The sequence below is a fragment of the Castor canadensis genome, chromosome 6 (genome assembly GCF_047511655.1).
Source record: "Castor canadensis chromosome 6, mCasCan1.hap1v2, whole genome shotgun sequence".
In the NCBI taxonomy this organism is placed as follows: Eukaryota; Metazoa; Chordata; class Mammalia; order Rodentia; family Castoridae; genus Castor; species Castor canadensis.
Window position 1 is genome coordinate 124404501 of NC_133391.1, and position 25971 is coordinate 124430471.

General features: G+C 36.8%; 2 protein-coding genes across 5 annotated transcripts in view; one reads left to right on the forward strand and one right to left on the reverse strand.

Moving 5' to 3' along the window:
• Window positions 1-12049, reverse strand: part of Cwc27 (CWC27 spliceosome associated cyclophilin) — a 203475-nt gene extending 191426 nt beyond the window's left edge. The window contains exons 1-2 of one of the 4 annotated variants that reach the window (XR_012449160.1): window positions 11704-12047; window positions 5314-5410 (exon numbers count right to left, since the gene is read on the reverse strand). Coding sequence is in view for 3 of the 4 variants with exons in the window: in XM_074077406.1 (XP_073933507.1) it covers window positions 5314-5410; window positions 11704-11745 (139 nt within the window). In the remaining variant the exon portion in view is untranslated. Of the gene's footprint in view, window positions 1-5313; window positions 5411-11703 lie in introns of all 4 variants that reach the window. The other 3 variants (XM_074077406.1, XM_020160397.2, XM_074077407.1) reach the window with 3 other exon arrangements.
• Window positions 12050-12193: 144 nt separating this feature from the next.
• Srek1ip1 (SREK1 interacting protein 1) overlaps window positions 12194-25971 on the forward strand; it is a 34678-nt gene continuing 20900 nt past the window's right edge. The window contains exons 1-2 of the mRNA XM_020160398.2: window positions 12194-12381; window positions 21776-21823. Of these exons, the coding sequence (XP_020015987.1) occupies window positions 12369-12381; window positions 21776-21823 (61 nt within the window). The 5' untranslated portion in view covers window positions 12194-12368. The remainder of the gene's footprint in view (window positions 12382-21775; window positions 21824-25971) is intronic.

Below are 25971 nucleotides of genomic sequence, written 5' to 3' on the forward strand. Positions count from 1 at the left end.
TGAGAATTCAAATACTTGTATGCAATGTTCATTTCAGTACTATTCACAATAGCCAACAGGTAGGAACAACTCAAATGTCCATCAGTGGATATATGGGTACATAAAATATGGTATACACCAGACACAAAAGGCCACATTTGTATGATTTCATTTATAAGAAGTATGGAAAACAGATTGGTGTTTGCCAGAGATTTGAAGCGAGGGGAGAACAGGAAGTGACTGCTTAAAAGGTAGAGTTTTCTTAGGGTGATAAAATATTTTGAAACTACACTGAAATACTGGTTATATAACATAGTGAGTTTACTAAGTGCCAGTGAATTGTATATTTAAAATAGTTCTGAGGGCATGGTGATACACACCCCTTTATCCCAACACTTGGGAGGCTGAAGCAGAAGGATCTTGTGTCTGAGGCCAATCTGGGCTACCTAGAAATACCACGTCTCAAAAAAAAAAAAGTTAATTGTATGTTAAATAAATTTTAGCTCACTTTTGGGGAGGGTGAATCAAGGAGATTAAGGTGAGGGTATATGGTTGATGGATTTCATATAGCTGTATGAAATAGAACAAAGAAACCTCTTGTAATTGCAGGGAGGGGGCTGAGGGGAAGAGACAATGGGAGTAATGTAATTAATGTACAATATAAGTCTAATCGGAATTGTCACTATGAATTCTCCCCTGTATAACGAATATACCCTAATAAAAATATTATTAAAAAAATTTTAGCTCACTCTAAAAAAATTCTTTAAGCGAAGGAAAGAAATTATTTATTTACCATACTGAAGTTAGGTTTGTGGTTACATCAGTCAGGTAAATACAAAAGGAAAATATACTTAAGAATGTATACTCAGCCCTGAAGGAAGTACTGAATAAACAAGCACTATTAGTCTTGTGAAGACAAATAAATAAAAAATAAGCAGCAACAGAGGCTGAAGTGGAGCCAGTTATTGAATGGGCTATGATTCAATCACACTGAGGGCTGCAGAGCAATGGATAAAGCAGTTCCCTGAAGTCTTCACCAAGCTGCAGAAGTATCTAACACAGACTTCTTGTCATACAAGATGACAAATGTCTTCTTTATGTAAATCATCTTGAGTTGCATCTTCTATCACAATCTAATTCACTCAATGTAAAATATTTATTGAGTATCTTCTATGGTACAGGCCTTGTATTGACATGATTATTGACTTAATTCACAAAATACTGATTAAGGTGGCTTGCAAGCACTCTCACAATTATTCATATTTGCAAAGTATAACTGTATATAAAAATCTATATTTTAAAAAACACTGTAATCTACCACCAACTATCTCTACAACAGTATACTGGAAGAAGAAAGGAATACCAACTGACTTTTTTCAATCCCTTCTTCCAGTGAAGAGCTGTTGGGCCATATTCACCAGAGCTTCTCAGTGCAGAGGAGCTCCTTCTGGCTACAGAGATAACCTGTACAAACCAGGAAGTCAAAAAGCACCTCTCCTAATATCCCCAAGCAACCAGTTCATCAGTGTAATTAGCAATCAAGAATTTTCCTTTTTTTGTTGTGTGGCATATATCATAAAATGAAAATATTCCTTCAGATTCATAATATGCAATCAACATTTTTTTAAGTACATGATCAAATTTGCTTTTTCAAAAGGTCACTCGAATTTCCAGTATGTTCAATAGTGTGGAAGGAGGCAAGTGGGAGAGAGAGAAGAGATTAACTACTATTGCAAGTTGAAACATTTATGAAGCCAGATCTGTAAGACCCAGACATATATTTATTACATGTGAGAGAAAGGGAACATGAAAGAGGTCTTTATTATTCATGTTTTCAAATTTCAAAATCACACCACTCCTTTTTTCCACTTCCCATTAAGTCTTTTATGAGTCAGCTTTTTATTTTACAATTTTCTTTACAACCTGCCTAATCATATTCTTGTTGGATACAAAAAATTACTATAATACTAGATATATAAATGAGTTTGGATTTTTTTTACAACCTCTACACCATCATTTTGTACCCAATTTCCATGAATTTTCCATGTCCACTATTTCTATTTCTTTGCAATTTATTAATAATCTTTGGTGAATTACGCACTTATAGTTGTCTATAGCATAATGTGTGCTATAAAGTTTTATTATTGCACTATTCATGTTCTTAAGAACATTCTCCACCATTGAAAAAAGAAATTTGAATGTATCCCAAATTATGGAACAAAGTTCCTACTTGACTGAGATGATTCTAGTATTTCCCACTATACTTTTCATTTCTGGCTATGCAATGAAGGGATACTGTGATGAATTTTGAATCATTTTATTTCCAACTCAGGAGTATATAGGAATTGATATTCATATTTTCAAATCAGCTATGTGTTTCTTCTTCTAGAATATTGTTTCCTATTTTGTAGCTATATTATTATCATCAATAACTTTTACTCTAAAACTCATTTGTAATCAGTCTATCCTGTAACTGCACTGCACCCTCTCTGCTATTTTATTTATTTTTTGCAGTACTGGGATTTGAACTCAGGGCCTACACCTTGAGCCACTCCATCAGCCCTTTTTTCAGATGGGTTTTTTCAAGATAGGGTCTGGCAAACTATTTGTCCAGGCTGGCTTCGAACTGCGATCCTCCTGATCTCTGCCTCCTGAGTAGCTAGGATTACAGGTGTGAGCCACTGGCAACCAGCTCTGCTATTTTTTTAAACAAATTTTAGTTTTATTTAAAAATTCTTTTAACTTATGGCATATCTATATGTACTTATGTTTAGCACTCCTAAAGAATTAAACTATTGTGAAAGAGCTAAGGGATAAAATATAACTGATGAAGAATGGACAAGGTTGAAGTATACAGTGATGAAGAAGTAAATGTCTTCATAAATTCAGTGTTCTTTCTCACACCTCAGAAAATGAATGAAATTATCAGAGTTAATGATTAACAAAGGTATTAGCTTTCATAATTAGTTTCCTTTAGTTTAATTAACTTTTTCACCCTACTTTTTAAATTGACAGTTTTTAAAACTTTACACTCGTTTTAAATGCTCATCCGATTATACTACAAAGACCTAAAAAACAAGATTAAGTCTGTGTAAGTGCAGAGCTCTTGGTTTTGTAAACACTGTAGACTTCCTTCAACTGTGACCACCATTTTAGTTGGACCACATCTGAAGCTGTGCTCCCACCTCCCCATGCTTTTAAATTCCAGAAACTATGCTGTTTTTATTGTTGTTCTTATAGAAACATTATGACTTGTTTAAATCATAGAATCAAAGAATTAAAATGGAGTTCTCTGAATTACACTTTTAAAACATACACACTTAGAAGTATGTTTGTTTATATCAGTCTTCTTAGGTTTCTTTTTTTTTTTGGTGAGACTGGGGTTTGAACTCAGGGCTTTACACCTGCAAAGCAGGCACTCTACCACTTGAGCCACACCTCCAGGCCACTTAGGTTTCTTGTTAGCCTTTCCAATAATGATTCAATTTTTTCCCTGTTTGTTGGTTTGTGTGTGTGTGTGTATGTGGGGAGTAGGGTTGCTTTGTTTTGTGGTACTTGGGTTTGAATTCAAAGCCTCACTCTTATTAGCAGACACTCGCAAAGCAGGTGGTCTACCACTTAAGCCATTCTGCTAGCCCTCTTACCTATTTGACTAAGAGAATCAATCTGGTTATTTTTCTTATTTTTCCTTTTCCTGGTACTCTTACAAATAGAATCATTCTTTGAGCTTTATCATCATCCAATTTAAGAATCTCATTTTTTCTTCATTGTCATATTATATCCAGATATTTTCTGTTTCTTCCATTCACCTGGTCATGGGTTACAATTTACCATTCATTCTTTCTAATGTTTTTGTAATTTCACTTTCTTACTGTAAAAGTTGAGCTTTTGACTCTTCCAAACTCCTTACCAGAAGCAAGTCTGACTTTTCTGTGTCTCCTGTGTTTCTTAGCTTTGTTGTCAGTTATTTGAGGCTCTCTAACTAAACTACCTAACTCTATTTCCTTCCTGCCTGCCATAACAATTATTAATAATGATCTTTGCAGATGTCTCTCCCCAACCCCGTCTCCTGAGTGTATTTTGTATTCCGTAAGCCTTCCCCTGATAGTTATTTGTCTAATTATATATTTGGAGAACTTTGCCTATACCATACTACTAGATATTGTGGATTCTCTTCTACACATTGTTTCTGACCTAAAATGCTACTTCTAATACCATGAATAACAGTGTTCGACTCTAAAAATCAGAAATGACTTAGGAGGAAAATGATTTGCCACCACTAGAGATATTTAAAGCAATATGTGACATATTCTAGAATCCAACAAGAAGCTCTAAAAATATTTGGAATGTTTAGTTCCACAAGCAAATACTTGGAAACAAAAAAAAGCACTTAAGTGGATATAAAACTCTATAAATTTTTTTTTAAAAGAAAATCATCACTTTATGTCTCAAATCTAAAAACAGCAAAACAACTAGAGACACTGATTATAACAATACTGATGGAAGGCTTCTTGAAGAAACTGGAATTTTGTATAGGCAGTAAAAAAAAAAAAAGAGGGGGGTAGTATACTAAGTAAAATGGGGAAGAGAAAACACACCAACAAAAGGAGAACTAGTATGAAAAACATGTGTGGAAGAAGAAGTGGGATGGAAATGCTCAGGAAGTAAAAGAAATGGTCAACAAAAACCATGTGGTTAGTGCAATGAGAAATAAAGTTGGACAGCTAGGAATCCAAGTTGCCTGCAAGTTCAAAGCTCAGATGCACAAACAGAAAGGAAAAAAATAAGATGAGAGATGAAGTCCAGCTAAGAGGCAATTAGTCACGTAGATGAATGTCACATCAGTCTGGGGAAGAAACTGGTAGATTTGGTTGTAACTTGGTTTAGCTGTAGCTGACAGCAGAAGCTTCCAGTCCACTAAACAATTAAATAAATTACTTCTAAGAAGGGAAGAAATGGTTAGAGTTCTAAAAAATAGTCATTTGTATGGAAGTAACAACATAAGAGTAAAGAAAATAGAAAATGAAGGGCTGTCTTAGGGAATCCCAGATTTAGAGAATGAAAGAAAGACCAAAGAAGTGGTAGCTTGCAGAGATGAAAAACAATCCAAAGTATTACTTGTTGGGATGAATTTTGTTGTAAAAAGGATATAGATTTGGGGAAAACCTTTTATCTTTTCTATTTCCTGACACATATCTCATATCATACCCATGTCTATCATTCATTACCTCTATGTAACACAAGTCTTCAAAGTTGTGAAAAACACAGTGCAGTTTACTTTTTAAATCAACAGAACTTTCTCCCACAGAATAATACTCAGGAGTTAATACTTACCTTCCAAACAAAGCTGAATGAAATTTCTGCAAGCTTTAGGAGCTTCTTTTGACCACAACTCTATGTCAATATCTCCAGCTGTAGTTTTCAATAAAACCTGCAAAAAAAACTGTATCATTATATCAAATTTTCATTTTGCTTGATAATCTGTTGAACATGTTAATCATGTTTAACAGATCAACTTACAGGATGACAACTTATATCATTCACTAATGAGTTCTTATTTTAGATGAAATAGAACTTTTAGTTGGCTCTTGTTGATGTACTCAACAAAATATCAAATATTCATTATAACTCATACATTTAGATAGCTCAACATCCTATTTTAAGAAAAAGTTCAAGATTTAAGAAAATTAGTATATACTTTTCTGAATCATAGAAAAGAAAACCTCATTCATTTGAAAACCAATAATGTAAACTTATAACTAAGGGTTTCTCATTGCATCACTTCCAATAAAATTGGTGTAGCAAAAAAAACAATGAACCTGTTAAATTAGGACATGAACAATTTTACAATTATTCATTTACAATTGCTTTTTTTACTCTACCCTTCACATTTAAAATCATGCTATTCCTAATTTACAAAACAATATTCTTAATCTAATTTTGGTTGTGACTTATTAAAATGGTATGTCTTATAGGTCACCATCTACAGTAAACAGGATCCTTTGATTCTCTCCTGTCCACCAGCTCATCCCTGGTTCCGCCTTGATGCAACCAGCCACCTTGCAGCAACTAGAACCCCTCTAAGCCCACAGAAGGAAACAGCTTATAACTGACTTATCAGTAACCACAAATAACCAAAAAGAATGTTAGTCCATAAATTGGAACACTGGGGTATGGCTGGATTCTAATTTCCTCAGCATCACTTTTTTTCTTTTTTGTCCTTGGTGTTCAAAAGTTGATCAGTGTCACTAATTTGTAGCCACAACAGTCATTTAGAATCTTCTTACACATAAAGAGTATGCAAAATAACTTAAAAATTATGATGGATTTTTATGGGAAGTCAATGTCATTGATGTGTCACTCTTTATTTTCTAAAACTCCTTTACCCAGTTTCCACAAATATATTTTGGGAAATGAAGGAAGCTGAAAATCATTCAAGCAAGCCCTGCCTTTTGTGGATGACCCAGAGAAGTTGTAAAACTGCCCCTGAATCAGAAGCTTTATACAGCAAAACAAGAAGAGTATTTCATTTTCTTTCCTTCCTGTCCAGTCAGTGCCTTTTAATTTGTTTTAGAAGCCCAGATAATATTGACATACATTTATTTAAAATTGATGAATTCATTATATCTTTTTGGGATTTTACTAGCTACATAGTTCTCTCACAACTACTCTTCAGTGATCAAAAGAATGGGACAAGTGAAAATATCTACATTGTGGTACATTTAAAAATTGTTCCCTTAGCCCTCAAAAAATATAAAACAACTAGAATTGCAAACATGCATTAACTTTTTCAATCCATTACAGTTTCTCTAAAAAAGTGTAGGGGGAGGACATTTGTTGAATATCTGCTTGTATCTGCTTTTTTGCCAGACGCTTTACATATTTTATCCCATTTAATCCTCATATATAAGGTAGGTATCACTAATGCTATTTTACTTTTAAAGAAACAGAGACTTAAAGTATCTTTATCAAAGATAAAGGCTGTCCTGTGCAAAAACTATGCCTTTCTATACCATTGTACCACCTCCAAAATGTCTCCATATTTTCTATGGTACACTGGAAAAAACAGTCCACTAAGCTCTGCCACAACTGATCTGAATAGAGAACAATGCGTAAGTCAAAATCCTCATATACTGTTTGAACATGAGCAAGGTTCTGCAACTTGACTTAGCATGAAACAATGACCAAAAGAGATATTCCATATTGGAGGGTGACAAACCAACCTCATTTGAGTCTAATTCCCCTGGGAAGCAAATATTTGGGATTCAAAATGAGATGTTGGATAACTCCCTCTACCTCAGAACGTATCTGGAATAACACTAGGCCCTGTCTTCTGATTTTCCATAAGGTCTGATATACATCATGTCCTGTCCTGTTTCATTATCCTTGTGTACATGAAATGAAGCACTGTTGTAAAAGAGAACCTAGACATGTTTTTTCTTTGTAATCCTGAAGATCGATCCCCAAACTTTTTGTCAATGTGCAACCTTATCAGAAAAAAATAATTGAGGGGAAGTAAGGGCTAGGACTCAGGGTTAGGAAAATATATATATTTAAATACATGCAGTACTTTATTACTCTACTATGTATATATTTTTTAAAGTCACACAAATAAGGATCTTATGCTTATATAAACTATTTAAAAATAATTATTTCAATTTTGTTAAAGGTACAATGATCATTTTTATAATATTTATTAACATATAATCCAATATCAATCATTTCACACTTTTATAAAGTGAATTCAGTGGTTTCACAAAGTTCTGTAGTCACTGCCACTAATTCCAAACATTTCACCCTAAAAAGAAACCCTGCACCCATTATCAATCACTCTCCATTTCCCTCTGTATTACCACTTGACAACCACAACCTACTTTCCATCTGAATGATGTGTTAATTGGACATTTCATATAAATGGAATCATGCAATATGTGCCCTTTTGTGTCTGGCTTCTTTCACTAACATAAGGTTGCTTTCAAATTAAAGATGTCTATCTTCCTGCTATATATAGCTTTTTAATGTCCTTTAACAAATCAACCAAGAATATAAACAATAGTTTTATACACTTAATGATAAATATTTCAAGACATGATATACATTTAAGACACAGTTCACCATTAACAATAGAAAATTATGTTTCAAATAATCATAATAATTTCTAATTATTTGACAGACTTTCCATGCTGAGGCATCAGCTCTATCATTTTTTATGGTTTGCTTATGTTACATTATTAATAGTATCTCCAATATGAAATTTGTGACAGCTGGTATAGTTAATCTAGGCACCAAGGTCTACAAATCCATGTCACCAGCCATTAGGAAAAATTATATCATGATACAAAAAAGTGACTGGACAAGTAAGTGAACTTAAATGGTATTTTTCATATTCATACAAAATATTGCATTTAAACAAGGGAAAGATAAATACACATAGATGTAGACTTTCTTCCTGCATCCCAAGAATGGTTTTTACCCCTTGAAGTAGGTATTCACTGGTTTAGTAACCATTTCTCTAAAAATAAATAATGCACGTCACCATCCTTCCTTCCACAGGCTCTGGCGTTCGTATGCCCAACTTCAAATAATGGCTCTTTTACATGTTGGTTTTGTGACTTTGGACATGATATATAACAACTCTGTGACTCTATTACCTTAAGTAAAAATAGTAATAATAGCCTTATAGATTTATTTTGAGGACAAAATCTGCTATTATACATCGCCTACTTAGAAAAGTATCTCACAAATAAGTGTTCAGGAAGTGATAGCCATTAGTGTTCTAATTATTACTCTTACACAATTTTTGTTTGGCCACAGGTAACTTATACCTAGCAAAAAGAAGCATATATGGTTGAGCCACCTTGTATAACCTTACCTTTTCACTGTCAGGCTACTGGATTAATAACAGCTCCTTCTTCCTTTGGTCATGACAACATCCAGAGGTCAACCACTGGTATCATGTGTCAATTATTTCCCAAACTGAAACTATGGCCTTTGAAGGGGGCAAATTTGCCCCATTTATTCTGATGATATCTGTCATCTTTAGTGCCCAATGTACCAGTAGAGAGTAAATAAACTAAACAAGCATTCATTGAGCAGACTTATTAGACATCTGCTTTAAACCCCTTCCGAGCCAAAATCTTTGCCATACACTCTACAGTACATAAGTTTAAAACTTTAAAGTCTTTAATCACTCGTATGCTAGAAAAAGACCCCAAACTGTTTTTGGAGGAAAATGGGTGGACCATGCCTTATGCTCTCTTCAACCTATTTCTGTTCAAAAGAAAGTATTCATCATAATTTGTTTGCATTATTTCCTCAATGCATAGTTCACTCAATTGACTCCATAATAAGAGGGATGATGCTGAGTTTTCTTTCCAGTGAATCCCCAAAGCCTAAGATACAGACTGGCATGGGCTAGGCACTCAAAAAAATATTTGTGGAATGAATGATTTCCTATTCAGAAATGTATTCTTGTGAAAACTTTTCACCTACACAACCATGTCAAATCACCCTCTAGAGTAAAGCAACTAAACCTGCCCTTGATCAGAAACATTATAATTTTGAACTTACTAAAGCTTAATACCTGTCAGAAACTAAGAGAAATATAGTGTTAATTCATCCATCCATCCATCCATCCAATCTTTTTTTTTCAATATATATTTGAACTCCATGTACTATGCGTCAAACCCCCTTCAAGATGCTTGTTTCTGCCCTTATAGTTTTCATTCTATGGGGGAAGGAAGAAGTGAAGATACAAAAAACAAATAGTAGGCTGGCAGAGTGGCTCAAGTGGGAAGAGCACCTGCCTAGCAAGCATGAAGCCCTGAGTTCAAATCCCAGTGCTGCAAAAAAAGAAAAAACAAGTAACAGATATTAGAGAAAAAAAAAAAACAAAGAGGTTAAGAGAGCCAGAGAATGCTGGGATGCAGTGTACGACTGAGGTTTGCAATTTCATAGTTACATAAGGCCTCAATGCTAAGGTTGATATTTGAACAGGTAAAACAGTATACTAGAGAGAGGAAAAGTAAGTGTGAAGGCCCTGCCTGGCAGGATGAACAATTTGTTCAATCTCCACCAGTACTTATAACTGGGGTTGACACTGCCTTCAAGAGGCATTTGGAAATTGAGGAGGTAGGTATTTGGAGTTTTCATACTGACATGGGTGGAGGTGGGGTAGGGTGTGGAGGGTAGAATGCAGATGCTAACCTAATGCTCAGGAAAAGTTCAAACAACAAAAAAAATCTGAAAAATTGTTTTGCCCAAAATACCCCAATTTTTTTTTTGTTGGGATCACAGCATTTTTGTTTTTGCTTTCAAACTGCATCCATCACATTACCAAATATCAATGGATAAAAGATTACATAAATGACTTTTGATAAAATAACACAACAGAATTGTATTTCATATGAATGCAGTTTATCTAACTTAAATTTATTATTTACTATAGTGCTGGAGATCAAACCCTGGGCCCTGTGCATGCTAGGCAAGTGCATACCACTGAGCTACCAGCCCCTCAACTATATTTTTTTCTCCATTATACTTATTCATCCAACTTCATATGTGACATATGACTAGGTTTCATTTCAAGACTTCAGGTGAAATCTGGGGGCCTGAGCTACTTGGGAGGCTGGAGATCAGATTTAAGGCCAGTCTAGGCAAATAGTTTGTGAGACCTCCCCCCACCATCTCCGAAATAACCACAGCAAAATGGCCTGGAAGTTTGGCTCAAGTGGTAGAGCACCAGTTTTGCAAGTGGGAAGCCCTGAGTTCAAACCCTAGTCCCCCCCAAAAAAAAGAAATTCAGGTGACACATTCCACAATTGATCCTGCTACCTCTGACTGCATATAAATACACAGGATGGGAAATGACATACCTTGGCCATCAAATCTATCAGAAAATCAACTTCCATTCTAATGTGGTAACATTTCCCACTCCCCACTTTCTCTATTACCTCATTTCAAGACCACCTCAAAAGATATCTCCTCCATGATGCTTTTCTCAAATTCCCAGTTGCTTGTTTCTCAGTACTGCCATAGCAATATAAACTCCCCCAAAACTCGCCCATCAGACTTTTCTTCACCTCCCAAACTAAGATATAAGCTCTTTCTGGCAAACAACTAGATTTTACCCACCCATCTTTGTATCCCCAGCGCCTAGCAGAGTGCCAGGTGCCAAGCAGACATTAGATAGATGATTGCAGAGAGAACAGAATGATCTCCAAGTTAAAAAAAAAAAATCAAACTGAAAAATGAACTTAAAACAAAACAAAAACAAAGATGAAGCGGCACGTGTTGGCTCACATTTGTAATTCCAGCTACTTGGGAGGTGAGATAGGAGGATCACAGTCAGAGGCTGGCTTCTGGGCAAAAGCCTGAGAACCTATCTGAAAAATAACTAAAGGAAAAGGGGTTGAGGTGTGGCTCAAGTGCAAGGGCGAGTTCAAACCCCATATGGCCAAAAAGGAAGAAAAAAAAATCAAAGATTAGAGACGCTGGAAGGCACCTGTATGGGTTGCATTAAGGCAGGAAACAGAGCCAGAAGGTTGGAAGACAGAGCTCTGTGAAAGTAGATGCTAAGAAGTGCTAACTTTGTTTTAGCTGCAACACTGTCCATTGGCAGGGTAACCAAAGCATTTCTTGTGGTCTCTTCCAACCCTACGATCCGTGAAGCCCCGAATCGGGAACTCACTTGGGGAGTCCAGGTACCCTAGGTGAGGTTCTCACCTTCCCGTTGGTGGGAGGCTCCTGGATGTAGATGTTGCTCATCCTGGTCAGTGCTCAGGACTGCTCCTTACTGGGGATGCGAGAGGACCGCCAGTGCCTAAAGTTATCCACCTGTCAGTACACGATTCCTTAAGTTGTGTAGTCGGAGCACAGCTCACTCGGCCAAAATCACGCAAGACCACGACACCAAATAGTTCCTATCCCATAGCGAGCTCCTCATGGACGCCGCCATGTTGCTCCCGGACCCGACCACCGCTAACATTGAGGGGGGATTCCCAAGCCCTCCGGTGAATAAGAAAAGATTAGAAAGCTCCTGAAGATTAATATAACTTGTAATTGTATTTGTAATAATATCAAAAGGGACTATCTGTAAACTTTAGCAGTGTGTTCACGTTACTTACACGTGCGCAGGTGGCACTCACCTCCCGAAACAGGAAGTAATGGTTCTGACCATGTGTAGCCCACAATCTGACTCGCCTGGAAACTGTATCCGCCGCTATTTGGTTCCGCCATCCCTAGAGGCTTATAGGGCCTTCTCTTGCGGGGTAGTAGGGGCCGCGGCCGCGAGTGGGAGAGGTTGCTTAAACTTGCGGTGTCCCACAGCCAGCGGGAAGCAAACGGTTTCTCTGCGGGTCAGGGATCCAGCGACTCCTCTTACCAGCGTCATGGCAGTCCCAGGTGAGAATCAACAGCAGGGCTCCCACGTCCCAGCCAGGAGGGTAGAGTAGGATAGGGCGCGGTGGGGAAGGAGTCCATGGGGATTTAGATGAAGGCCTTAAAATGAACAGATTTGATTGGTGTCTATGAAAAAGTTTACAAGTCTGAATGAAAGAAAGACACTGTCTCCCTCGCCCGTAGCCAAGCCAGCCGCGCAGGATCACAGGAAAGTGTGAGGCAGAAGGGACCGAGGAGTGAGGGGCGGTGCGCTGCAGGCCAGAGGGGGCCTGAGGCTCACAACTGACCAGGACTTCGATGTGGCTTAAAAATAATTTGCGGTGGGAACACGTGTAGCCAGAGGCATTGTTTGCACTGGAAGTCGCAGGGACGAAAGGCAAGTCTAGGGCTCTTTCTACTCCTAACTCTTCCTGTTGTGTGAGGCTGCTTGCTGTGTGGCAGCAGACCTGGCCTTTCCGGTTCTGGGCCTTAGTTTTCATAGCTGTAAAAGAAGGAGCTTTGTCGAATTATGTCTGAGGGCCCTTTTAGAGCTCAATTCTGTGTCTACAGGTTACTCACCTACAATGGCAAAGTGTGGAATAAGTTCTCCAGAAATGTTACTGTCCCCAGCATCCTGAGAAGTTCTAGTTAGGAGCAGGCATTTCCTTAAGCCGGTTTTGCCACCATTCCTTTCGGCAGAGCACTGTTTGTTTGCAGGAGGTTTTTCGTTTGGTTGGTTGGTTGGTTTTTTTCTTTTTTCTTTTTTTTTAAGTGAAATATACTCCTCTCCCAATTTGGAGACTGTAGAAAAGAATCTGAAAGTATTGTGTTTCAGAATTCCTGAATTTGTTTAAATTGGCACCCATATTTTTTGACCAAATTCTTTGCTCTGTGCCAGTCTTTCTGCACCTTATTCTACCGATAGCTGTTATGGGAAGACTGCTTTTCTACCTTCTGCAGTTTAGGGAGGAGCACGTTTGGAGCTTGAAAAAGGAAGCGTACACACTTTTAAGCACCTGCTGCATTCCAGGCACTGCCCTAGGTAGGCATTGAATACAGTGGTGAGCAACATAGACATCCTTGCTCTTCACACAGAACTTACCATTTATCAGTAAGAGAGAAGTTTACAGAAAGTGGGACTAGTGCTATGGCAAGGAAAATACAGGCCTTGGGGAGCAGTTAATAAAGATGCCTAACAGAATATAAGGAAGGGTCACAAGAACTTGGAGCATGGCATTTAGTATGAGACCTAAAGAGTCATCTAGGGAATGATGGAGTGTCTAGAGGGGAGACTGCAGTTAGAGGGACTGTATATGTAAATGAAGAAGAAATACGTGAGAAGAGAAAATGAAAGATGTTTGCTATGGTTAGCACTCAGTATACAAATGGAAGAGAAGTGAGTCCTTAGCTAAAAAGATAATAGTAGCTAATGTGTACTATCTGTCATGTGTATCAGATACTGTCAAACATTCATTTTTTCTCTTTCACAGCCACACTGTGAAGTAGATATTAATACTCCCATTTCATAGATGAAGAAACTGTGTGACAGAGAAGTCAAATAACTTCTCTATTATGAAAACTAGGAAGTGACAAGTCATTGTGGCTCCTCTAGACTGTGTGGGAATTCATTTTTCCATGCTATTGTATATCTTACAAGGCAGTTTCCAGCTCTTGGAGGACCTTAAAAGCAATGCCAAAGAGTTATTTAATAGATAGTAGGAGCCACTTAAGGATTTCTAAGCTAATTTACATTTTGGAAAAACCATTATGGTTATGTAGTGAACTGGAAGAGTTGGTTTAGAGGCACAGTCATCAGTTAGGAGTGATTCTGGTGGGTTACGATGATGTCTAGATAAGGTTGGTCTCATTAGGAGAGAAGCAGATAGGTTGGAGAAACATTTTTGGTGGTAGGATCAGTAGGAATACGTGATTGATTCCATGTGAGCAGGGAAAAAAGGAAATGAGGTTTACCTGTCTCACTGTTAAGCAGTTGGGTAGCACTAGTTACTATAAGACAGCACCTCACAGGAGCAGGGTTTAGGGTGATGGTGATAAATTAAGTGTGGAGCTTGACATTAGCCTGGAGCTTGACATTAGCCTGGCGCGGGAATGGAAATATCTAATACATGGTATAAGATACAGTTTGTATCTTAGGAAAGAGGTCAGAGTTACAAGCAGTGGTTTAAGTGTCATCCACACATGTGATAGGAATTAAGGCCATGGAGTGGGTGACTTTGCTAAGGTATACAGTGTGAAAGAAGATCTGTGACTGAAGCCTGGGGACTATCAATATCTCAGGGGTCAATAGAGAAAGACAGGCTTTTGTAGAAGATTGCCTAGGCAGCTCATAGGACAAATCACCTCTGGTGATCTTTGCATCACACAGTTGGCCTGTTGTCATTGCTCATTTGCTGCTTGAGCAAGCTTTTTGAAAACCTGAGTGGTATGGACATAGTGAAGGACACCGGACATGTTCTGTGCCCTTGTAAAACTTTTAACAATGAAAACGTACTGTTGAAGAAAGTAGACAAAAGTGACTTTTTAAAACCTTCTTTGAAATTCCCTTAAACTTAGACTGGTGTTATAGATCTGTTAACCTTTCTATTCAAAATAATGCTTCAAGGAATATAGATAAACCCAGAAAAAAATGAGATAATAGGCATGGTGGGTGCTCTAAAAGTACAATGCAAGTGCCTTTAGAAAATACAGATCAGAAAATGTTAAGGTAATTTCTTGGATGATCAATTTAGACAGTGTATTAAAGGAAAATAGGGCTCCATTGAAACCTTTTGAGATGATCATCAAGGAAGACAAGTATTATGTTATGTTCTTTTATTTAGGTGGATTTGCCCTGGCATTTGTTGGGATGGTTCTGCTAGTGATTATTACAAGGTATGACTGTAGCATAATAAGGCTGCTTTCTACAAACCACCTGAAAACAAGAGGGGGTCTGTTTGATGGTCATGTGCTTCAGCTGTTTTTTCGGTAGCATTGTGTGTTCGCTTAAACCATTTTGTAGGTAACAATGAAGTATAGATTCTTAGAAAAATCTCAGACACTTAGTTGTTATTAAAGAAACAGCATTTGATCACTGGTTTCAGGGAAGTTTACTTTGGAAGATTGCTTTACCCATTCAGTTGTTGAAATTAGCTCAGAAGTTGAAACCATGTCAGTGATTCGCCATTCCCCATGAAGAGTTGACTTTGCACAGATGGCAGTATATGTTATTCATATGGTTGGTAGCCCCCCCAAACAAAAATTGTTTTTGTCTTTGTGTTTCTTTCAGCAAAGTATAGCCAAGGTAGGGAATTACCGGTGGCTAAGTTGACATTTCAGTCTAGCATATCAAAATGAATAAGATTTATAAACATACCACTGAGCATCTCAGTAATAGAATTCCAAGTTAAGCTACATCCAATTGTTTTTTCTAACTCCTAAACTATACTGTAGGTAATTTCTTTTCTCTTTAATTCATTCTACACCTTGCTGCTGAAGTAATTTTCCAAAATTACATTATCTGATCCTGTCATTCCTGCAGACAAGAACTTAATTTTAAATCCATATCTGTGAATTTTATAATTCTCTTCAACACACTTAGCTTTTGGGGCTTAGTTTCCTTGTCTCCATAAGGAAGGGATTGATGGCTCAGGTTTCATATGCTTTTTTTTTTTTTCTCACCCCTTCCCCCCGCCCCTCCGTTACCCCCTCTTACCCCTTGCTACCCAGCAAAAACTATTTTGCCCTTATCTCTAATTTTGTTGAAGAGAGAGTATAAGCAATAATAGGAAGGACAAAGGGTTTTTGCTAGTTGAGATAAGGATAGCTATACAGGGAGTTGACTCGCATTGATTTGCTGTGCATTCATATGCTTTTAAAGTATTAAAATGCCATAGCTCCTCCTCTCAGCAAGAATGAAGTGCACACCCCTGAGCATGACCAAATCACTTTTCCTGTCCTTTCTTTCCGCCACCCATCTTACCATTTTACACAAACTCCGACTTGACTGACCTCTGAACTCTTATGGCTTTTCTTATCTGCATACCTGTGTTGTTATAGTCCCTTCTTTGTTATCCATGCCTGCCTTCCCATTCTTTTAGCGGGAGTCTTGCCTGCCAATTCTTCATGCTTATTAACAAAACCGTGTGCCTTTTATGACACCTGCATGTTCTGTCATGTATTACAGTCAAGGGCGCATTATCCTAGATAACCTAGTAGAGTGTACCTTCCTTTAATAAAGGACTTTATTTATCTTATGAATTCTTGACACCCAGTTCAGAACTGTACCCATGATAAGTAAGTAATAAGTAAGTATTTAGAGGGTTGAGCACTAAAATTGCTGCTGATCAAAATCTAGTACCAAAGTAAGCAGACTTGTCTAGACAGCAGCCTTGATTCTGTTTTATTGGATAATAAATTAAACTTCTCAGTCTCTCATCTTAAACAGTAATACCTATAGCTTTTTTTCTTCATAGATTATTTTGTGAGGCAGGTGGATGAAAGAGTTTTATGCATTTACTTAAATATTAGTTCTTATGTCAGTAGTTTAAACAACTCTGATTGGTTTAGTTTTTTCCCTCTCTTGGGGATCAGATAATTATGAAGGTACTGTATGTTAGGACATCTGCTACTTCAAAATATTGCCATCAAGGAACTCATTTAGCCTGTTTTAAATTCATGAAAAATTTCTCATTTCTATTATTCTCTCTACCTTGTCTTCAGTGCAATATTTGGTATCCCAAAGGAGTATATCTATAAATCATTAATTTCAATCAGTAGAAAAGTTTAGACACTTGGAGTTTTACTTTGCATTCAACTTCAACAGGAAATATAGGAAATATACATTATATAGATATTAGCACTGATATGGCATAAAATCTAGCCACAGTTTTAAGTTTAAAAGCTCAGTAGGTTGACATTCTGTTAGGGCCCCTAATGAAACCCTAACAGAATAACCAAATGAAAAGCTTGTTTCAAAACACAGAAATAATTTAATTCAATCTAATTGAATCTAATCAATTGAAAATGAATGCATCCTGTGACAAAGGTGATTGCAATTTCTAACTACTTATATGAAGAAAACTTAAGTTACTTAAGCTGTTCACTTTTAAATTTAAGTGATTATAAAAAAACTTTGACTTATATCCTCAAAATCCAACATAGGCAATAATAAAAATACAGTACTAAGTCCTCAGCATTAGTGTTAAAGTTCTCAGTGACTACATTGTTGACTTTGCAAACACAGATGATATAAAATTACAAGGAACTGCATGTGGTTCAATTATAAGAACTTGGAGAGGGGGTCAGGGAGGTGCTGAACAGCCTGAGACAAATCAAGGACTCCCTTTTATTGATGTCCTTTCTTTCCGGTGTTCTCTAATCCTCCTCTTCTCTCTTCCTTCTTTGCCCTGCTGTTACTTTTTGTAAATTTCCTTTTGTGTCAACTACTAAAATGTATCTTACATATGTTTAAAAAGTACACAAATCAAAATTGTATAGCTTAAAGAATTTCAACATATGTCAAAGCATATTTAATAGATCCTAGAAGAAAAGGAGTAAAAGGAAGGATAATTGAAATAAAAATAACTTGCCCTTCTGTTATACAAATGGCAAGCACTGGTCTGTATCTGCGTTTTTCCTTTTTAATCATATATCTTAGAGATCATCACATTTCATTAAATAAAAAACATCCTTATTCTTTCATTCCATTTATTTTGTCACTGTCCTATTTTCTTATTTATTGATTTCTTGGTTTATGTATTTTGGCACTGCTGGGTGCTGAACTCAGGGTCTCATGCTTGCTAGGCAGGTATTCTACCACTTGAGCCACATCTTCTCTTTTTGCATTGCTTATTTTTTAGGATCTTGCTTATGCAGGCCTGGACCTCAGTCCTCCTATTAACACGCCCAGCCATTTGTTGAGATGGGGGGGCAGGTATCATGAACTTTTTGTCTGAGCTGGTTTTGAACCACAGTCTTGCCAAACTCTACCTCTGGAGTAGCTTAGATTGTAGACTTGAACCACCGCCGAGCCTGATGCACTCCTCTATTTATACTTAAATTATTTCCACTCTTTTACAGTTATAAACAATGCTGTCATGAATAACTTTGTACATAAGTATTCATTTGTGCAAGTAAATTGTGAGGTGAGGATCAAGTCCCAGATGTAGAATTGCTGAATCAAAGCAGTGTGTACATATATAGTTCTGCTAGATTATGTGAGCTTGCTTTCCATAGAGATGGTTCAGTGCTAATTTATTTCCCAACAGTGTAAGGGAGTGTGTCCTCCCCAGTACCCCCTTTAGCCTTTGTAATCTTTATTACCCTAATAAGTGAAAATGGAATTCCAGTGGACCTTTTAATGTACACTTGACCTATTATAAATGAAACCAAGCATATTTCTGTGTTTCAAAGGCATGTCTAGTTCCTTTTCTGTGAATTTTCTGTTCAGGTCTTGGGCCATTTTTTTCTCCTACTGACTATTGGTCTTTTTCTTAATGATTTACTGAGTTTTACGCCTACAGATAATTGCCTGTTGTTACTCTGCAGTCGCACATATTTTTTTTCATAAGTTTTCAATGGTCTCTTGAGTTGGCTTTTGATGGTCTTTGTGATCCAATTTACATTTTTATTTAATGGTGTTTGAGTTGCAGGTCGTGATTAGAAAGGAAAACTTTGAAGGGGTGTCAGGCTCTATTACTCTGAATACTCTTAGCAAACTTCAAAAAGGAATTGTACCAAGGACAGCATGGAAACCTAAAATGGAAACATGGATTTGCTCAGCTGAGTGCAGGTTTCACAATACAGCCTCACTATTAGTTCGACAGTAGATTTTGAGTACCATTGTGTCAGCGCCGGTTCTTGCTCCAAACAACAGAATAGTACTGGTTAACTTAAGGAGAAAAGGAAAGATGATCAGGGAGCCTACTTAATCTAAGAAAATCCTGGATAATAATGCCCAGGGAGCCCATATCTGAGAGTGGCATCATTGCCCCTAGAAACAGGCTTCTAACAGAAGAATGAGCAGTTACCATTTCATTTTGTCACTTGTCTCAGACCTAAAGTGTCATTTGCCTTGGATTGAAAGACCCAAGGGGAAGGCTTCAGTTGGCCAGGCACTCCTGAAGATTAAAGACAGGTGATGCTGAGAGTTAATTTAACCAAAGACTGGTGAGGAAATAGATGGTAGGGAGTTACATTATTTTGAGATCTTGTTATAGTTCCCTTTCATCTAAAAGTTCCATCTTTGTTAAAGAAAATGACCTGACCATAAAAGGTTTCATATTTTGTTTAAAAAATATAAAATGATGAGTTTATCAGTGCCTTTTGTCATAAATGTGTTCAAATCTAATACATGCTGAGATGAGATTGTTTCAGGTCTGTTACATGTTTAGTCCATTGTAGGAACAGTAATGGTACATTTAGCACAGTTCTGTTCAGTATTATTCAGCATCTGCAGTTTCTATGGAAACAGACTTAACATTGACCTGGATTCTCTGAGCTTTTTTTTTTTTTTTTTAAATATCAGGTTATTTTCACAATGGAAGAACCTGAGATTATACTAATCCAATTTCATCCCACAGTCAGTTCTGCTATAATGTAGTATATGCATTCTTAGACTATGCAGAAAAAAACAAAGTTTATGGAGAAAAAGGGTTTGGGGCACAATGCTCAAAAGCATAATTAGTGATACAAAAAAAAAAAGGAATAGAAACCTAATAAAACAGTGCACAGTTTTACATGTTAATTGATTTTTAACATACATAAATATGGTGCTTTACCTTTGAAAAGCCCTGAAGCTAACTGTGGAAGCAGGCTTCAGAAGAGCTGCAGCTTGTGAGTTGTGAACAGGTGATGGGCAGTCAATGATGTGAAGTCAGCAAGGAGTGTGAACACCAGATGTGATGGACACTGCTCTCACTTCCAGGTCACTGGAAGTGCTTTGAGGCTATGCAGGCTAATCTGTGTTTTCCCAGGACACCTCCAGCAGCTGGATACAATTTTCTGTGTTCACCTGCCTTTTTTCATGGATGAAAAGTCATATTATGCTCAAATTGTTCCCTAATGTATCAGTTTCATTGTAACAGTATTTGTAACATTATAACAAACTATTTTTACTAGAACTACACAGTAAGTATATTTGAGAGCAAAATTAGGATTTGGGGAAAGATAATGTATTAACATTAAATGGTTTTTGAATTATTTTTCTTACAAATTAGTACTATTTTCTGTTTTCAATTCAGTATTTTACTATATTACTTTGAGATAATACCATCATTTGAAGGGTTTAGAAGTTTGATGCCTGTCATCAAAATAATGGAATAATAATATGCCAAGCCTCCCATTGCTTCACAGAAGTCATTTTGGGGGTTAAAAATTGTACATTGGAATATTATTCATCCATAAAGAAGAATTATGATTCTGATCCAAGCTATAATTTGGCTGATCCTTGAAACATTCTGCTAAATAAAGTAAGTCAGACCCCCAAAACAAGTATTGTATGATTTCTTCATATACATGACATATTCTTAGGAAGGGAAAGAATAGCGACCACCAGGGGCTGCGGAGTGAAGGGAACATGCATTTGTTCAACAGGGAGTTACTGTTTGCCATGATGAAAATCTTTTGCACATGGATAACAATTGATGATTGTACAACACGGTAAATATATTTAATACCCTTAAGAATGATGAAGATGATAAATTTTATGTTATGTACATTTTATTACAGTTTTTTATTTTATTTCTGGCATTTATATCCTCAGCATTACCTCACATAACAGTGAGTACACAGAGTCCTGTGAGTGCAGACATTTGTCAGAGTTGGGTATATGAATATTTTGTTTTATTTTGACAAAATTTGAATGTTGAATTTAGATGTTTCATATAGTACCTATTACTTACAGTGAATTTTCTGGAATTTCACTTCTTTTAAGGAAGTTAGAATTCTCTTTCTTGTGATGCAAAGCAGAGGATATGGGGATGTAGTTCAGTAACCAAGTACTTGCCTAGTATGCGTGAGTGAGGCCCTGGGTTCCATCCCTGACACCACAACAAAAAAGAAAGCAGAAAAACATTTATTACCCTTAATGTTCACATATATATGTACTAAATTAATTATTTTACTAAATTAATTATTTGGACAGGCCAAACTACCCTGGAATTTCTTCCTCACTACTGTGTTTCTACTGAGGTAGGGAAAAAAATATGTTCTTGAAATATTTGCCAAATAATTTGAATAAATTTACCCCAAGTAAATTGGTTTCAAAGAGTCAAAATAAGCAGTATTACCAAGATGAGTCAGAGATAATTGTTTTCAAGAAATTTTTATAACAAATAGTTTTCTTAGTTTTTTCATGTAATAAAGTTTTTATGTTTTCACTTAAGCCTATTTCCTAAAATGTTATCCAATTGTATTTCAGGTTGCAACAAGGACAATGTCAGAGCAGGCTGTAAAAAATGTGGCTACCGTAAGTATGCTGAAAAAAAAAAAACAGCACTCTGTATATTGCTTTTACTGGATCATTGTCTCTTGGGCAGTTTGAGTTAGCATCCTAGTTTCAGGAACTCTGTATAGAGTCCTTTAACCCTAAGGACTGAAGCACTTTAGTCTTGCAAACTTTTTTGCAGGTTTAAAGGTCTAAAGGCTTCTGGTTATTCAGAAAATACTGTTAGTACTAAATATTCACTTTTCTTCCTTTCTGTAGACCCAGTGATAGGTAGCTATGTATCTGGTAACTAATAGAAATGTCATAAAGTGCAAGTGGACAGTAGAAAATTTAGAATTTGGAGAAAGCATATATCAAGTATATTTTAAATATATTTAAAATATAAAAGTAAAAGAATAGGTATATATGTATACAGGTGTATATGTATATCCTTATCCTTCTGGATTACTAGATGAAGGCATAGAACACTACTTATTGAAGATTTTTCATGTTTATTGAATTTATTTATCCCTTTTTATAAGGGTTTGACTTGTTTCAGTGTTTCTGCTCATGGGCAAAAGCTTGATTTAAACAGTGTTACTGTTATCCACTATCATTAATGTAATAGAATTAATTAAGTAGGTAAATTTATAAATTTGTAATTTTGTATTATGAATAAGTATCATTTCTTTAGTTAAATGTAACAATTCTTTAAAGTTTTACTAATGCCTATTAAAATAGCATTTGCTGTCTTCTAAGTTGTTTGGACACCATACAGATAATCCTGGATTGTCAAAAATACTCCAATTAATTGAAGAGTTATTTTGTAGCAAAATAAGTGACTTAACAAAGAGATCAAAGAGTTTTCCATGCAAAAACATGGGTGGGATGAAAGAGTGTTGGCTATAAACCTCCCTCAGAAGGACCCAGTGAGAGCATGCCAGGATCACCAGCCACAATCTACCCACAAGGCTCCAACTTGGCTCAAGGGAGGCTTCGCTCCAGTTGTGAGGCTGGGTGCCTAAGGTTGTATATCCCTCGTGAAAATGAAGACTGGAGAATGGACTTGCATGCAGGAAATAGTGAAATGAAATCTTTTTTAAAAATTGCCTATACTTGTTTCTGGTTTGTTTACTTTCTTTTGACCATTGTTAGTTTAGGTGTTCTATTTCTTTATTCCAGATTTAGGAACCTCCTGAAGATAGAAATACTGTACGTATTTCAAAACTGAAGTGGATTTCCCAGGCTCTCTGCTAATATCAGTTTATATTCTTGGACTTCTTTTAACCTAAGATTTCTAGGAAAGTAATTAAATTCATTTTCTAGAAATAGAATGTTGTTCTCATCTCCTCATTGCTACTTTATTATAGACAACAATGGAGCATATGCAGTAATTAGAATTCTTTAAGAGACAACAACTCACAAATAGTTTTGGCCGTTTCCAAGTGTACTTCTTTCTGCTTTATTACTCACATCTTTGACTTTAGTGATTCATTTTTTAAACAATTTCTACCTTGTCTCCTATGGAAAAATTTAGTGATGTTTCCCTTCTGTGTTAAAGTTACATCTCTATAACTGTTAGAGATGAAGTTCTCAGTTTATATGTCTTTGAGATAGAAACTACACTACATTTTAAAAATTAGTTTATCTTTTGTTTGAGGACCAAAATCTTTGTATTGCTTGCACAGAGGTAAGAGAAAGGCTAATAAGACCAGATGAAACATTTTTTAATGCCTCAAAATGTGGATATTCTTCAAGTGGTTACAAAAGATTATCTATTGTTATGAAAATAGTGGTTTAAAAAGAAATTTGTAGGAAAAGGGTTGTGTCTATCGTGAGTTTATACTAGATTTTTTTAAAGTTGACAAGTTATGAATACTTTACAAGAATGCTAAGCTTTCCCATGGAGTAAACATCTCAGATGAGCATGATAGTTCTCAGAAAAGAAGGTTTTTTAAAAGCTCAATACAGTAAGACTTAGTGGTTGGGCAATGATCCTAGAGGAGGAAATAATAGTTGATATCTTATAAATCCCTTTAAGATTTTAGTTGCCTTAAATGTTAACTATTGATACAGAGTCCTCACCTTTTCTTTTCCCATGAGTTTGCTTATTGGTGTTATGTGTGTCTTTTGTGTGCAACCCCTATCTCATATGCATATTTTACATTTTATAATTTAGTTTCCTCAAAGACGGAGAAGTTGAGACACTTGTAAAGTGCCTTGTCTTTCTGTCCAAGCTTATGCGAGGGCTTGGGGTAGAGAGATCCCAATGAACTGCAGCCAGAGGCTGAATGGAGAGCAGAAGACTAGTGTTGGAAACAGTATTGAGAAGCCCGAAGGATACTATGGGTGCTGAGGAAGAAACTATAGGGAAATGTCCAAAAGGAAAAGCCACAGACACCCTTAAAACAGTGCAGTTTGCACTGGGCCTTTGACAGCTAGGACTTCACTTGGGGTTGAGGGTCTCAGGAGAGTGTGGGGTGTTCAGACTGAGACCCAAAGCTGCAGGAGGTATGTATCTTTTGCTGATCCCCCATCAGTATTGTTTCACTTTCACTCCTACTGCTATTTACCCTGCTGCTCCTGTCAGTTTCACTCTCAGGTGACTTTATTCACCCTACTGCTGCTTTCCGCTCTGTGTGGAAGCCACTTATCAGGTCCCACTGCTGCTCTCACTGCCCTGCCACTGCTGCTGCCTTTGCCACTATATCTCCTTTTCTTATCTGTGTTACCAGCTCAGCTGCCCTACTGATGATGAGAATCAAAAGTAGACAAGGAAGGCCTACTGTGCAACATCAAGAGGCAGCACAGGAGGATAAAACAGCTTGCTCACACAGGAGGAGTTGTGACAAGGATGTCTGCACCTATCAGGACAGTCCCCTTATGCAAATGAAAGGTTGTGTTTGCATCAATCATGGCACAGTCCCATCACTAGTCATGGCAGTTTCTTATGCAAATGAAGGGCTGTGTTTGCACCAGTTGCAGGTCTTCTGCTGGGCCCCCATGTATAGAAAGTGTTTTGCCTCAGGCCTGGGTGAAAGTGGGATGCCATGGTGATAAAAGTCTGGTGCATGCTGCTTGATGGGGTAGTGCCTTCTGGAACGAGTTGCACTTTGAAATTGGCTGGTTGCTGGCATGAGAGTAGTCTGACTGCCTGGCTGGCAGTCCTTTGCTCTAGGTTGCTGAGGCAGCTGAGGATTTAACAGCTGTCCATAAGTGAGTTAAATACCCTCAGGCTCCTAGCATCTCAACACTGGTTTAAAGGAAAAGACTTCCTTTTTTTAAGAAAATTTTGATTTATTGTATATTAATAATACAAAGGGATTTCATTGTGACAATTCCATACCTACATATATATGCTGTACCTTGATCAAGTTTACCCTCTCTATTATATTCCCATTCTCCCTCTGCCCCCCGCCTTTCAAACAGGGTTTGTTGGATTTCATTATGCTGTCTTCATATGTGTATATGCAGTGTATTTCCATTCTCTTCACTCCTCAGTATACTTTCCTTTCCCCCTCCCGCCAACTCTTCCCCCAGATAGCCCCCTATATAAAGAGTGCTTACAACAAAGGCTTTCGGTAACCATGTTAAACAGTGTTTAACAATGCTCTCTAGCAGTGCTTAACTCCTGACCTATTGCTCTAGGGAGAGGTGGGCACTTACCATCTGTTTCAATATGGCAGCTAAGAAATTTGTATATATTCATACACTAGGAAGAAAATTAAAATTAAGAAATATTCAAAGGCCAACAACCATGAAGGAAAGCAGAAGCTTAAACAGGTAATAATTATAGGTATTTGAAGGTCTTTGAACTTCCATTTCCATGGGATGACAGAATGCAGGTGCTTAAAACTAGGTCCCTGCCCAAACAAGATTGCTAGAGAATAGGGGATTCTCTAGCATAAATCTAGGCCTCCTGGAAGACATTACTTCCAAAGTAAGATAGAACTAGAAATAAATGTAGCAGACTTATATTAAATGATTAATTGGTTACAAAATCAATGATTTGCTTATCTTCAGCATTTTTTTTAACATTGGATGTAGTTAAGGTTTCCTCTAACTTTTGTTTCAATTTTTGTGTTAAGGATGTATTTATAAATGTAGTTGATTGCATTTTTTTTTTTTAGCATTGGACGGTTATGGTAAGAAAATTTGAAAGCTACTGCCCTAAAGAAACCTGGTAGGTT